The 14,539-nt window shown below is 31.5% G+C and overlaps 2 protein-coding genes across 4 annotated transcripts in view; one reads left to right on the top strand and one right to left on the bottom strand.

The window, feature by feature from the left end:
* The window catches only part of LOC143047200 (membrane-bound transcription factor site-2 protease-like), a 28,624-nt gene extending 19,061 nt beyond the window's left edge, over positions 1-9,563 (bottom strand). For all 3 annotated transcript variants that reach the window (XR_012969435.1, XM_076220199.1, XM_076220200.1), the window contains exons 1-2: positions 9,230-9,563; positions 4,978-5,247 (exon numbers count right to left, since the gene is read on the bottom strand). Coding sequence is in view for 2 of the 3 variants with exons in the window: in XM_076220199.1 (XP_076076314.1) it covers positions 4,978-5,247; positions 9,230-9,304 (345 nt within the window). In the remaining variant the exon portion in view is untranslated. The remainder of the gene's footprint in view (positions 1-4,977; positions 5,248-9,229) is intronic.
* Positions 9,564-9,827: 264 nt separating this feature from the next.
* The window catches only part of LOC143047198 (eukaryotic translation initiation factor 2 subunit 3-like), a 56,690-nt gene continuing 51,978 nt past the window's right edge, over positions 9,828-14,539 (top strand). Inside the window, exon 1 of the mRNA XM_076220196.1 lies at positions 9,828-9,937. Within this exon, the coding sequence (XP_076076311.1) occupies positions 9,866-9,937 (72 nt within the window). The 5' untranslated portion in view covers positions 9,828-9,865. The remainder of the gene's footprint in view (positions 9,938-14,539) is intronic.

Here is a 14,539-nt window from a genome sequence, read left to right as displayed (position 1 = left end):
ATTTTCCAAAAAAATATTTAAAGAAAAAAACTGTCTTGCTTTGCCTTTATGAAACAAATGTGAACTTATTAAATATGACATCTTCAGTTTGGCTAATATCTGTCAGTTAAAAGCCAAAATTTGACAAAATACACTGATATAGATGGTTACACTTTTATGGTCTATTAATTAAATCATTCTTTTCTGTGTACATTTATATTGTTGGAAGTGCTGGACTGGTATGATACATGTTCTTGGTATACATTTGCAAATATTTCCCTAAACCCAGGCCTTTTAGATAAAGTTAACAATTTCAGGGACTTGAATGAATTAAGACTTTAAAACAATTGATGAAAAATCAATAAAAAGAAATATATAAGAACATTTTTGAAAATTGATTTAAGAATTAAAACTTTGGTAAAAACTGTATACTCAAATGTGTCACCTAGAGTTAGTGGTCATAATTTAGAAATAGAAAATAGTGGACAATATAAAATTCCTAGAAAAGATAGAATATGTAAACTGACTGCCACTTGCTGGACAATGAAGACCACTCCTTCCTTAATTGTAAAATTAACAAAACAACTTGAGATAAACTATTTGAAAATTGTTGACCTTCTCATAATACTGACATTGTCTCTTACCCAAGAACAAAAAGTGAAAGAAATGCTATACCTTTATTACATGAATATGTTGAAAATATTGGCTCCCTTATAAAATAGTCATTATTAGAACTGAGGGCAGAAACCTAAAAAAATTATATGTTTTAATTTCTTATAGAATTGTTAATTCTTTGTGTTATAATTGTTTTTGTTTGTTTGTTTTTTGTCACAAACTAAATACCATATGTTTATATGACAATACAAATATTATCAAATTTTGTTGAATTAATGAATATTTTGAATATATTTATTTAATAGAGAAATAAGGAATTGCCTAAATTTTATTTAGAATAAGTTCTAAAGACAATCTTTAACATTTGTAAAACAGTATTGAATGCAGATAAGTCTATCTACTTTGATTTAAGTATAAATCATTTTTGTTTAAGAAAATTAATTTAAGAAACAACTTTTCAATAGAAAAAGGCAGGCATTGGGAAAGTTTGCATTATATTAGAAGATGATATTCATTTATTCTTCACTTACCATAAAGTACATGTAAAAAATAACTTAAATTGATTAAAAGGTTTAATGTCAAAACAAATAGTCATGAGTCAAATTAAAAAATCAGCTATTTATTCAACTAGTTATATTATATCATTTTATTTTTTATTTTTCTTGTCATAAGGCCACACCAATTTAATTTCTTGTTCTACGGATTTTTGGACTCCAAAATTTGGGGCGAGCGAGCGATTTGAAAATTTTAATAAAAAAATATTTAATTTGAAAATTTTTGAGGCGAAGCTTGAAAAGTAAAGGCGAGCGATTATATTTTTTTTTTGTAAACATAAAATAGTAGTTTTTGACAATAATAAAACTTGATTTATAACTTGTACTTTGACATTTCTTTAATTTCTGAAGTATTTTTCCCTGTTCACCAAGAAATAATTAAATCTGGTCTATGTATGTGACTGACAATGAGACAATTCTCCATCCAAGTCATAATCAGTTTGGGGGCAACCCCTTAATGTTATAAATATCCCTTTTACATGTTTTATGAGGGATCAATATAAGTTATAATATATTTGTTTGTACAAAAGGGCTCATATTTTCTCAAAGAACTATATATCTATCTAGTATTAAATGGTCAAAACATGTCCAAGAATTTTGTAATATTCCTGGACTTTAACCATGTTAAATTAACAGTTTAATATTATTGAAAATAAGTGGACCCCTCTTTTAGAAAAAGTTTAAAATATGATGCAACTCTCCTCTTTTTGAGTACAAAATTCTAAGTTTTCAAAGGTTTTGTATAGAAGAACTATACAAATCCTTGGTATTTCTATTTTCTTTTCTACATCAGTAAAATGACCCCTTGTCTGAGGGACAATAACAAACACAGGTCAAAGTACGGCCTTTTACACAGGGCTTTGATACAGACCAAACAGCAAGCTATAAAGGATCCCAAAATTATTAGCGTACACAATTCGAACAGGAAAACCAATGATCTAATTTATATATTCAAACGGGAAAATACCAATGAACAACATCAACAAACGATAACTGCTGAACGACAGGCCCCTGAATCAATCAGGACAGGTGCATAAACATGCAGTGGCTATAGATAGTTTTGTTTTGCCAGCATACAATATAATTGCAGTTGAAGGCAAATCCTTCAGAAGTTCTTTGTACTTTATTCTAACAACGAACATTTTTTGATAGGGAATATAAGTAAGGGGGAAAGAAACCAATGTTGATATCTTTTTATAATATTTACAAAAAAAAACGGTGCGGGAAATAGACATGATTACATTTCCGGATGCGGGAAGCGGGAATATAAAAAAAATAAAAAAATTCTGTTTTGAAAAAAATAGGTGCGGGCGGGTCCGTCGAACAAGGAATCAAATTGGTGTGGCCTAATTACAGTAATTAAATTTCACAAAAGACATACATGTATATTTTACCTGAGACACATGACCTGTAAGTTATATAATTTTAACACTTCAATGCAGTTAAGATTTCCCTTTATCCTTGACTAGTTTTTGATTAATACCTTTGATTAATACCTTGTGTATTAAATAAGCAACAGGGGGTATAATGATGGACATATAGGGCCACCATGGTGGACATAATTTTTACGGCCACCATGAATAAGATAATGTCACAGGTAGTACTGTATGAAGCATCCAGGTCTTCCACCTTCTAAAATATAAAGCTTTTAAGAAGTAAGCTAACACCGCCACCGCCGCCGGATCACTATCCCTATGTCGAGCTTTCTGCAACAAAAGTTGCAGGCTCGACAAAAATTCTTCTGTTTGGCCCTTTTTTTTTGCCCCTTATTCCTAAATGTTCAGGGATATTAACCCCAAACTAAATCAAATCCTTCCCTTCGTTATATTGAACCTTGTGAAACAATATCAGAGAGATCCATACAGTAATACATAAGCAATTGTCCCGAAACTACAAAAATGCTAGTTTTTGGCCCCTTTTTGGCCCTTAATTCCTAGACAGTTTGCCCCATTACCCTCAAAATAAATCATCACCTACTACTTTATGGTATGCACATTGTGGTACAATATCAGAGCAATTGAAATACTTATACACAACTTATTGTCCTGAAACTAGATAAATACTTGTTTTGGGCCCTTTGGGCCCTAATTTCTAAACCATTGGGACCATAACCCCAAAAATCGACCCAACCTTCCTTTTGTAGTTACAAACATTGTGGTAATATTTTATTGATTTCTATTTACTTATACTTAAGTAATTATCTGGAAACTATCCGTCTTCGGACAACGCTGACGACTACGACGGGATACCAATATACGACCAAAATTTTTTATAATTTTTGTGGTTGTATAAAAAGATTTGAACAGAACTTATTCTAGAAAGTCTCAAATCCATTGCAGATAAATTGTATAAAACTATGATATAAGTCTCATAAAGTTCTGTCAAGAATTGAACACACAAGGGCAATAACATTTCAATTTTTCATATATTAAATCAATATTTTCAAAAGGGGCACAACTCTTTTAAAAACAATTGATCAGCACTTATCTTTAACTCTTCAAGAACATTTATGATATTAACCTGTAATATAAATCTCAAGAATCAGCCAATAATTGTAGACATGCTGACAATGCAATTCTTCATATAATTTATATTTTAAAAATAATTGATCGACACTGATTTTCGAACTTGTCCAAGATATTGTAGATATAAATCTATGATATCTGGCACCTATTGTACACACTAGAGAGCCAACCAGACCTGATGGACAGACACCCGGTGTTTCCATGTCCCAAGCCATGCTTAACATGGGGGACAACAAAATTGATGAGGGAAAATCTATTTCAGGGATTCTGGATTCAGTTGTTTAATGGTGGGAATAGCCAGTTAAATTGTCCTGAATTTTGGATTTGATTATATTGTCATACTGACATGGACACATTATTTTTTCCAGCAATTTCTGATTTGAAATTTATTAAGTGATATTTAATGTTGTAAAATAAAGCAAAAGATAGTGTTCTTTGTTCAGAACTAAAATTATTTTTTTGTTGTACACAAACAATTTTTTTGTGTTGACCATTAAAGTCCTTTGATTTAAGGATGTATACCTCTGAGGAGCCAAGTTCACCCAACACATTTCTAGAATTAAACTTTTTTTCTTAACCTGTTTTTGGGGTTTATATGATTGTAAAAAAGTAATAGGAGAAGAAAAAATCATATAGTGGTGCACTTCTTTTTTGCTATGACCCTTTGAAAGAACCCAATTTTGAGGTTTTTCCCATTTTTCATCATTTTAACATTTTTTTGGGCTATTATCGTGAAAAAAATCACATTATCACATTAAACTTTTTTTCAAACTTTCAATAAAGATGAAGTGGACCAATCTGAATAAATTTTACTTTAAAAAAAACTTTAGGTAGGTGTTAATATAAGAAAGATTTATCATATTTTAATGGTTTTTCAAATTATCATGCTGTCAATTTTGTAAGTTTGTGATGTTTCTCTTACATGTATTTAAGAACAAAATACATATTATTTCAACTTCTTTGTTATAAATGATTAAAGAAATACATATCTAAGAAATTTGAAAAGAAAAAGTGATATGGGACGTACATGCTTCTTTTAAAATCATTTCTTGTAGAAGTTGTAACCCTCACCTATTTTGGCTAAAAAGACAGACTTAATTGGTAATAAAATTTGAAAGAACCATTTTTTTCAGAGTTAAGTTTAACATTTTTAAAAGTCATTGTTATTTTCCACATGTATCACTTGTTTTGGAAATAATTCCAAATCAAATTTCATCCAGACTGAAATGTCAGAAGAATACATCCTTAATGAATTTGTGAATTTCAACTGTCAAATATTTTGATAAACTTTATTTTCAACTTACAACAGGTGTCAAAACTTGCTGATCTACTGGTTGCTGTCGGAAAGTGTTAAATACCAATAAAGTCAACAAAAATATAGACATAATCATTGCCAGCAGTCCAAAAACAACTCCACAGTTAAACCACACTCTCAGAAAATGTGGTCTCCATTGTCCCAACTTGACAAATGTCCTGTTGAACAAAGCTGTATACCATCTTAATTGGCAAATAGAAACAGACAATCCAGTCTTGTCTAATCTTTCTATGTATTGACGACCTGACCATTTCTGTGTCTGAAATCAGAAAAGTTTTATCATACAATGCTGTTATATTTTTATATAAATATTAAATTTCTGTGTTAAGATAGATTGTTTTTTACATGGAAAAGCAGCTTTTTTCAAAAGAAATCTGATATTTATCTTAAATTCATTTTTTCTCTTCAAGTAATATTATTAGTACATGTATAGTACGACGATTGCATTGAGTGTGTAAATAAAGGTAAGATCTTTGGTTATCTTGCGTGTTTGCTGAACCGTGAAGTCATTTTAAGGTAAGGTATACTACCCTCCTTTCGAAGTAGTCTAGTCCTAAAGACAGATGATTGGTTATCTGTCAGACTAGTCTACTCGTAAGGAGGTCAGTTTACCTTACCTAATAATGACTTCACGGTTCAGCTAGCAAGCAAGCTAACCAAAGGTGTTACATTTACCTACACACTCAATGCAATCAGCTGTAAATACTTATAATAAACTTAAACTGATAAACTTTAACAAATTTAAGCTGTTGTTATTGAATATAAATGAGCATACTACATTGTACTACATAAAAAAAATATAGAAAGATATTCATAAACTGACCAAACAACACATTAAAATCCATTTTAATTATCAGTGTTGTTCAGTCACAAGTTGAATATTTTTTATATCTAAATTCAGCAATTTTCCCTTTTGTATCATGTGTAAAGGAGTAAACTCTTGAACTGTAAAACTTAAGTGAAGCTATACAAATTCTATCTGTGTTTTGTGATGATATAGTAATGAGCATTGTGTATAAGTTTCATAACATTTTGTAGAAACCAAGTTACAGTTTGAGAACAGAAACGAAAAATTCAGCAATATTTCCATTTGTAAAGGGTTATGTATAACTCTTGAACTGAAAAAATGACACCATTCAATTTCAAACTCTATCTATGTTTTTTTTGGTAATAATCATTGTGTATAAGTTTCATAACATTTGGTTGAGGCCAACTAAAGTTTGAGAACGGAAACCAATTTTGGGACATATGTACGTACAGACGTATGTAAAAAAGGACAAGGGGTAAACTTAATGACCCCTCCGCTATGGCCGGACCATAAAAAAAAAAATCCTGTAGCGCTAGGATCCTCTTTTATTTAGATTCAATGTCATCAGCAACATCTTGAATACACCAAGCATTGTATGACATTAGGAGTGAAATTTTATGAGATGTACTTCATATACAAAATTATCAGCTTTTATTCCCAGTGCATTCATTAAGACCCGGTACCCGGTACTTTTACCCGCCTACAGAAGCGTCTGGTACCGGCAGAAAAAAAAAAAAAAAAAACAAAAAAATAATGTGTAAAATTCTTTTGAAATCGTTCAAATCTAATTTCTTTCTTTCCTATTTTAAAAGTGATAATCTCCGTGTACGCCGTTCAGGTGTATGTTTAAAGTGTCTTCGTCGAGGTCCGCGTTAAAGTATAGATCTATCTTCTGCCAATTTAGGCACACCTCCAAAGTAAGGAGAAGTGATACTTATAAACCACGTGTCTGTATCTGTATCGTAAGAGCGCTTTAAAATGCGACGATTTAGCACTATATTTTCAAACGGCAAATTGTTGATGAATTTAAACAACAACAACATAACTATGTCTAAGAAAAGGAAAGCAGCTTGTATCACAGATTATTTTATGAATAAAAGGTTTAATAAAGGTGAACATTCTATGAAATTCAGAAAATCGTTAATTGTATCAAATCAGTTCGTTTCCCGTTGGACCGTACGTTGTCCCTGATCACCGTTTTCTCGATATGTGTTCTATGTTGTGATTTAAATGACTGCTGTCTGCAGGAAATTTTTAGTGTAAGACTTCGTGAAACAATCTGAAGTAACATATATAACTGTTACGTTTACAAAATATAATATCTGACGAGATTTTAGACTTCTAAAATTAAAAAAAGAAAGTTCTTCAATAAACACAGTTTTACAGTTACTTACTATAGTTAAGAAGCCTATAATTAATTTGCCCCCCCCCCCCCCCCCCCCTTATGATTATAACAAAAGGTTGAAAGCAATAAAAAAAAGCTACAAGTTTTATTATTATTTTTTTTAATAATATACTACATTGTATGTAACTTATGAAATTTCATTCACAAATTGACAATATTGAACAAATGCAAAACATTTAATAAAAGTATAAAAACAAACAAAACATTTAATAAAAGTATAAAAACAAACAAAACATTTAAACAACATTTCACATGAAACCCCTGCATTATAGGTCATACATATTTTATAACTGATTACAAAATAATTATAAGCAATGTATTTTCAGATAATTACTCTAGAAAAAAAAACCAATTCAATGTTAACTTACCCAAAATTGAAGCAAATATTACAGACTTTTCCCTATTTTTAAAGTAAAAAATTAAGGCTGAAATCCCTAAAATCAAGGAGCTTCCTTAGGCGGCCCCCAGACCCCTCGCCCTTTGGGTTTGGTTCCCCCTAAAATCTGAAAGGTACCACCAGTCTAAAAAAATAATGAAACCCCTGTATTCCACTAGGAAATCACAGAATTTTTTCTGCTCTCCTTGTTAACCTTGTCTCATCTGTTAATATCAATCTTTACGCCTCCATGTCAATCCGGCTCCACGTCGATCCTGCCCAACATTGACAAAGGAAACACTACGGATTTATTCCTGATATCATTGACATTTTAAAACAGTATGGACTTATGAGTTACCTTCTTGACTATATTGAAGATGGAACTTTTCCATCAAAACAAATTTGGAAGTCTATCGTTTATAACGCAGTTGATAGTATACAGTTAAACAATTGGTTAAACCGTGTTAGTTCTAATGACAGCTTCACACGTTTCAGGAATATTCACACGTCAATGACAATTACGGAATTTTGGAAACACTCAAATTCCTATCATGAGATTAGAAATTCCTTTTTAATCACTAAATTACTAACTGAAATACCAAATACAACAAGTAATACATGTGATATATGTACAAGGAATTTTAAAGATGTTTATGTACACGCTTGTTGCAATTGTCCCAAGTACTAATGCACAGCGAGAAGTCTGGTGGCACATTTTAAGTGACAATTTTCCAGTGCAGCTTTACTGTGAATTAAGCATGTATGACGACGAAATCCTGTTTCAAATGTTACTTGGTCGAAAACCACTGACAATTTTTTCAAGCATAGATGAATCGGTTCAATTTCTCAAGCTGTGTGATACACATGTTATTCAGTGTGTAGCAGAATATAGTTGATCTCTTAGACAGTGTTATTAGATGTGTCAATACATGATGTGTCACTGCATTTATACTAAAGATATTGCTTTTATAGACTATTTATATATCATCTTTGGTGTATTTACCTTATACTTTGCTCTTAGGCCACAATTAAAAATATTTTGGTTTGCACAAACCCTACCCAAGGTTGAGACAGTGGGTAGGTAGGTAGGCATTTTTTTTTTTTTTTTTTTTTTTTTAAAGAAATTTACGTATTGGATATTTATTAGTCTTCATGCCTATCTGATTAAAAAAAAACTTCTTCAAATCAGGACAATAAAAGAATTTGAGTAGGCAGCTTTTTTCTGGGTAGGTAGGGTTTGGGCAAACAAACCTATTCTTTTTTATGGCCTTATACTAATAATTTGTGTGTAATTATGTTGTAACGTTTGCTTATTTTCATTAATTGTATGTTCATTGAATCTCATTTATGAGGAATTAAAGATATGAATGAATGAATGAATGAATAATAATGTAAAAACTGTACCGTAAAAAAAGTTGGCCGTTGTCGAATATTTCATTGGATGAGTATAAAACAACTATGTTCACTACGTATAAGTTTGAAAGATTATTGGGTATAATTATAATAAAAACATATACGAAGGCGTCCCAGAAAAAAAAATAAAATAGCCTTGCCAGACGTCATAATTATTTGGACTACCAGATACCCCTTAACCAATTTTATTCTTATTTGCAGTGAAAAAAATGTGTCTTAGCAAGTATAAGTTATTATACCTTCAAAAATGCATCAAGGAGGTAAAGAGATGACCAAAAGCCAAGAACTAATGCAATCCATGTTGTTTGCAACATCTCAGTGTATGGACATGTGCTCCATGAGTCACAAACAAATATAAACAATGCAGATCAATACTATCAGAAGTTTCTTTTCATAGTTGCCGGTCACATCATACTGTTTTACAGTTCATAACAAGAACTACGGTAATGAAATTTCTCTTGTATTTCAATTTCCTCATTCTAAAACATGACCCTAAATCATTTCTTTAGCAATGTTTCTGTTAACAGTTCCTACAAATACAGCGTGATCAAATCAACCGCAATGATATCAATATGAAAGTACGTATTCTAATCCGATTGGTTCATTTTTGTAGGAAAACGGAAGTACTTCTAATTTCGTTTTATATAGTAAAGTTACCATTTGTTGATTGTATCACTTTACACATAAATAGCAGACACTGCGACTTTATTAATTCATGATGTAAATAAAATTAATCATATTTTGTATACAACTACCAAAAAAAATGGATTGATTTTCAACTTCATGAATAAACAAATCTTTGGTGATATGACAAATACACATAAATCAGCACTTTAATGTCTGCAATCTTGCATCAGAATATTGAAAACGGAAGCATGGCAGGCGAAGAAAATGAACCAACAAAAAGACTCCAACCACATCTATCAAAACAAGATCTCTCTACTCTCGTTAGTGTCTTAATACTTTCAAACTTTAAGATATTGTTTTACCAATTGATCCTACCCACACAACAAAAATAAAAAGGTTCTGCCTTTACGACAGATGGCCTCGAAATTAACCCGAACCGTCAAATTATAATGAAAATATTTGATAGAGTTCACTTTAATAATATACATGATGCCTTTCCTTAAAGAGATATTTGAATATTAAAATGGTATACATGAACTGAGCATTTAATTGTGGATGAGAGTTTTAACATTATCATCCTCCTGGTGTTGCATGGATATGTCATATGAGGAGAGGGTTTGTGCTCCATATGTGAACCAAATCAATGGATGTATAACCAGTTAGTTGTTGCCATTATCAAACAAGCCTACTAATTCTCAAGGTGGGATTGAAACATAAAGATTAATTGTCAATTCAGCCATTATCAGGTCGGGATCAACCTCTCAAATGAGGGATAACCCCTTTATAGATAGGCAGCGTCTGCTAGTACCCAAATTGGCCTTTGAAGGCTACGCATACGCACATTCGTTTTTGTAATAAACTATCAAAGGATCATCAATGAAATGTGAACTATACATACATGAAAATATTCAGTTAATTGCGAATAACAGTCAGGGGTACTACTTGTACAAGTCATTTTTATTTACTTGAAGAAGTAAAAATAAATATACTTATATAAGTAAATTATAATGTTTGAATAATATATACAAGTAAATTTTTTTACAATCCAACCAAAATTCTCAAGTTTTGAGATGAAAAATCATGCCTTAAATGATTTTTCCCAGATAAGCTCATAATTTCTGATTAGAGTTCAATGTTTCATCTCATTGATTCAACAAAGAATTGATTGTGCAAAGATCTAGAGTATTTGTCAAAGCCTTCAAAAATTGCTCCTTTGGGGCTTGTAAATGACCAGTGTACTGAAGATAACAGACAAATGGGATTTCCAGTGTTCATGACATTACACTTAAATGACTAGTAAAGACATCTGCAATTGGCAGTCAAATTTAAATTCTATTAGAGCAAATAAATCCTAAGAATTTAAGAAATGAAAAAATCTGAATGTCTTAGGGACATAACTAAGTCATTTTTTTGTTTACCTATACAAGTAAATAAAATTCACTTGTATAAGTACCCTATAAATTTACTTGTATACATATATTTTTTTCTTTTTCAAGTAAATAAAAATTACTTGTACTATTCTGTTGTCACTTCATAGATATAAGAAGACATTGTATGAGTGCCAAGTCACAATTTGTAAAAGAAAACCATTATAAGTCCAAGTATGGTCTTCAACACAGAGCCTTGTCCATTTCGTCTAACAAATCTTGTAAAAAAAAAGATGGAATGTATGCAGATTTAAGAAAACCAGTCACGAGTACAAATCAAATAGTGGGTTTTACGTAAAATTGTTATTCCTGAACTGTTTAATTGAAATGGGGACCAAATGCTTCTGGTTTTTTTGTGTGTGATATTATATTACTATATTTTTCGAATAAGTATATATACATATGCTTAAATAAACTGTTTATTCATTTGAATGCCTGTTTTGAGGTGTTCAGTTTACATGTATAAAAAGAATAGGATTTCCAAATTCATATCAGTACCTCTCATTGGGCAAATCCCCTTATAAATCAGGAGCTGCTATTTGTTTACATGTATGTTGCAAGTCATTCTTAAGTTTATTTTTAATGATGCAACTTCAGGTAACATATAGATAGGTAGTCATTTCATCATTCTGATTGGTCAGATTTATTTATACTTTTAAATAAGAATATGAGTCTATGGGAATTAATTTTATGTTACTTACAAATGTTTAACATTCTGGAGTTAACTAAAAATCCAAGAAAGTTAGTGATTTTGATTTTTTTAAAGGAGTCTTTTTGCATAGTTAACCTGAGATTATTTCTATTTTTGAACAAAAATGAGTTCAAATGTTGTGAGTAAAAGTATAAGGTTAAAGTAAAAATAATGTATATTTTTATGCCCCATTAATGGGCATTATGTATTCTGGTCTGTGTGTCCCATCGTTCATCAGTCTGTCCCGCTTCAGGTTAAAGTTTTTGGTCAAGGTAATTTTTGATGAAGTTGAAGTCCAATCAACTTGAAACTTAGTACACATGTTCCCTATGATATTATCTTTCTAATTTTAATGCCAAATTAGAGTTTTTTTACCCAATTTTCACGATCCACTAGGCTTAAATTAAAATATTGTTTGTTTGCAGTTTACCGACGGACCCTTGAAAATCCTCCCGACTGTGAAAATTTTATTGCTTTAAATTTGAAGAAATTTTTTTTAATACCTCTATTGACGCAATCCGGAACTTTGGGTCCTTTCCGGAAATGATTTAAAGTCTGGGTCAATTACGCATTTCAAGTTCGGTTTTTCTTAGCTTCCCGTCAAACGTTCATGTGACCATTTAATGATAAAGCACATGGAAATTGTTTACAGGTATCCATGAAGTCAAGGAGGAGTACTTGACGCTGTCGTCTCGTGTCAATTTTAAGACAAATAACAAACAAAAAAGTTTATTAGTAAACGGTTTATACAGATTCAGGCACATGTAATGATGTGTGATGATATCATTGACGATGATGCAGCGGATATTCATAACTGACACGATAACCATTTTGTCTCAAACAAATCGGGTTCAGAATCTGTGGAGCCTGACTTTATGGAACCAATTTCAGTGGTTAAATAATTCGACAGCAGCTTGAAGTATGGCATATTTTCTACAAATCGTTGTGAAGACGACAAAGATGAAACCACTCCTCCGTGACTTAAATCTTCATGGATATCTGTAAACACGCCTGTACGGAGGAAGGGCTCATTTGAAATGTTAATGGATATAGATCATGCCAAATCAATAAGAAGCAACCCTAACTACACAAAGATGTAGAGAAAATGAATGGTTAGCTTGAAAAATAAATATACTCTCTCTATATTAAATCTATCTTCGATTGCAATGAGTATGCTCCTTTAGGATAAGGGGGCTGCCCCACTCATTGCAATTATTCTCTTTCTTACAATATTAAATATACCCAAACTGTGTGGCCTGTGTGAATTCAATTAAAACATGTCCTTAGGAGCTATGCTGCCAATCTTTTTTATGCATTAACAACATTTCAGTACAGACCATTTACTTTTAATGGGGTGCTATGGATTTCACCCCAAACTTTAGATTTCTTTGGTTTTCATTAAAGCCTGGCAAAAATATAACCTTATCACATATAATTAAATATTGTTAGAAATATGAAAACAGTCGGATGTCTTAATACTTTTCTTTCAAGTTGCCTTTTTTTCAATTGAGGAAGATTCAATGGTTATTTTTTTTTTTATTAAAAATACACTCTTTAATAATTGTCTTATAAATCTATAATATATACATTTTTCTGATGAAAATGCTCTACTCATGAAAACATTCTAGTCAAGAAGCATACATGTCTGAATAGATTTCTTTAAAACAGTTCTAGTCATAATGACATTCCTTGTTTATAAGTGTTCCAGTATTTAATAATTATATCATATTTTATGTCATAAATTGGATAAAGACACTACGTTAAAGTTTCAGTTTTGGTTAAAAAGTTTTTTATCTGAAAATGCCTGTTCATTTGATGTTGGTTTTCAGCATGTCCAGTGTTTGTTGTTTTAAAATGTTTTTTTTTTCTTCACAAGAAACTTGGTTTAGTGTAACTGCTTGTTTAAACTGTATTTTGGCTGATAAAATAAAATATTTTTCCTACCTACCGACCCTTCAGTCTGAAGGTACAGTCGGAAAACAGCAAACAAACATATTTTTAAGGTTGGCCCTAAACATAGAAAATGATAGTGCCAAAGGGGCATCTGTGTACTATGGACACATTCTTGTTAGTATTTATGCTTGAATACAAATGTATAACTCAGACCCAGCCAAACATAAATTGTTTTAACAGGTCATGAGGTCCAGTAACAAATATTTTTTACAGGACCTTCATTTCTGTTACAGGACCTACTTATTATCACCGGTGAGCAGCGCACAGCGCTGCGAACATGCTAGGGGGGTCTGCAGGCATGCCCCCCCAGAAAAATTTTGAAAAATAAGATGCAAAATCCTGCATTCTGAGTGCCTTTGACTATGATAAATGAAGAAACCAAAACTACTATCCTGTACTGAGAAAGGCATCCTGTCCTTTTAAGTTGGAAGGTGTAGATCTGAGATGTGTTCCCATTTTTATACAGCTCAATGAAAATTATGAACAAGTCATGCCAGTTTCATTTTTGTTGTTGAATGTCAACTAATCTCTACCTTCTCTCCATTTGTCACAAAATTTCCTGATACCACGCTTTTCCTCGTACGCTTTCCATGTCTCAACTTTTTTTATACGACCGCAAAATTTGAAAAATTTTTCGTCGTATATTGCTATCACGTTGGCGTCGTCTGCGTCGTCGTCGTCGTCGTCCGAATACTTTTAGTTTTCGCACTCTAACTTTAGTAAAAGTGAATGGAAATCTATGAAATTTTAACACAAGGTTTATGACCACAAAAGGAAGGTTGGTATTGATTTTGGGAGTTTTGGTCCCAACATTTTAGGAATTAGGGGCCAAAAAGGGCCCAAATAAGCAT

The sequence above is a fragment of the Mytilus galloprovincialis genome, chromosome 10 (assembly GCF_965363235.1).
Source record: "Mytilus galloprovincialis chromosome 10, xbMytGall1.hap1.1, whole genome shotgun sequence".
NCBI lineage: Eukaryota > Metazoa > Mollusca > Bivalvia > Mytilida > Mytilidae > Mytilus > Mytilus galloprovincialis.
Note: the sequence above shows the minus strand (reverse complement) of the source record. Positions and strands in the feature narration are given on the sequence as shown.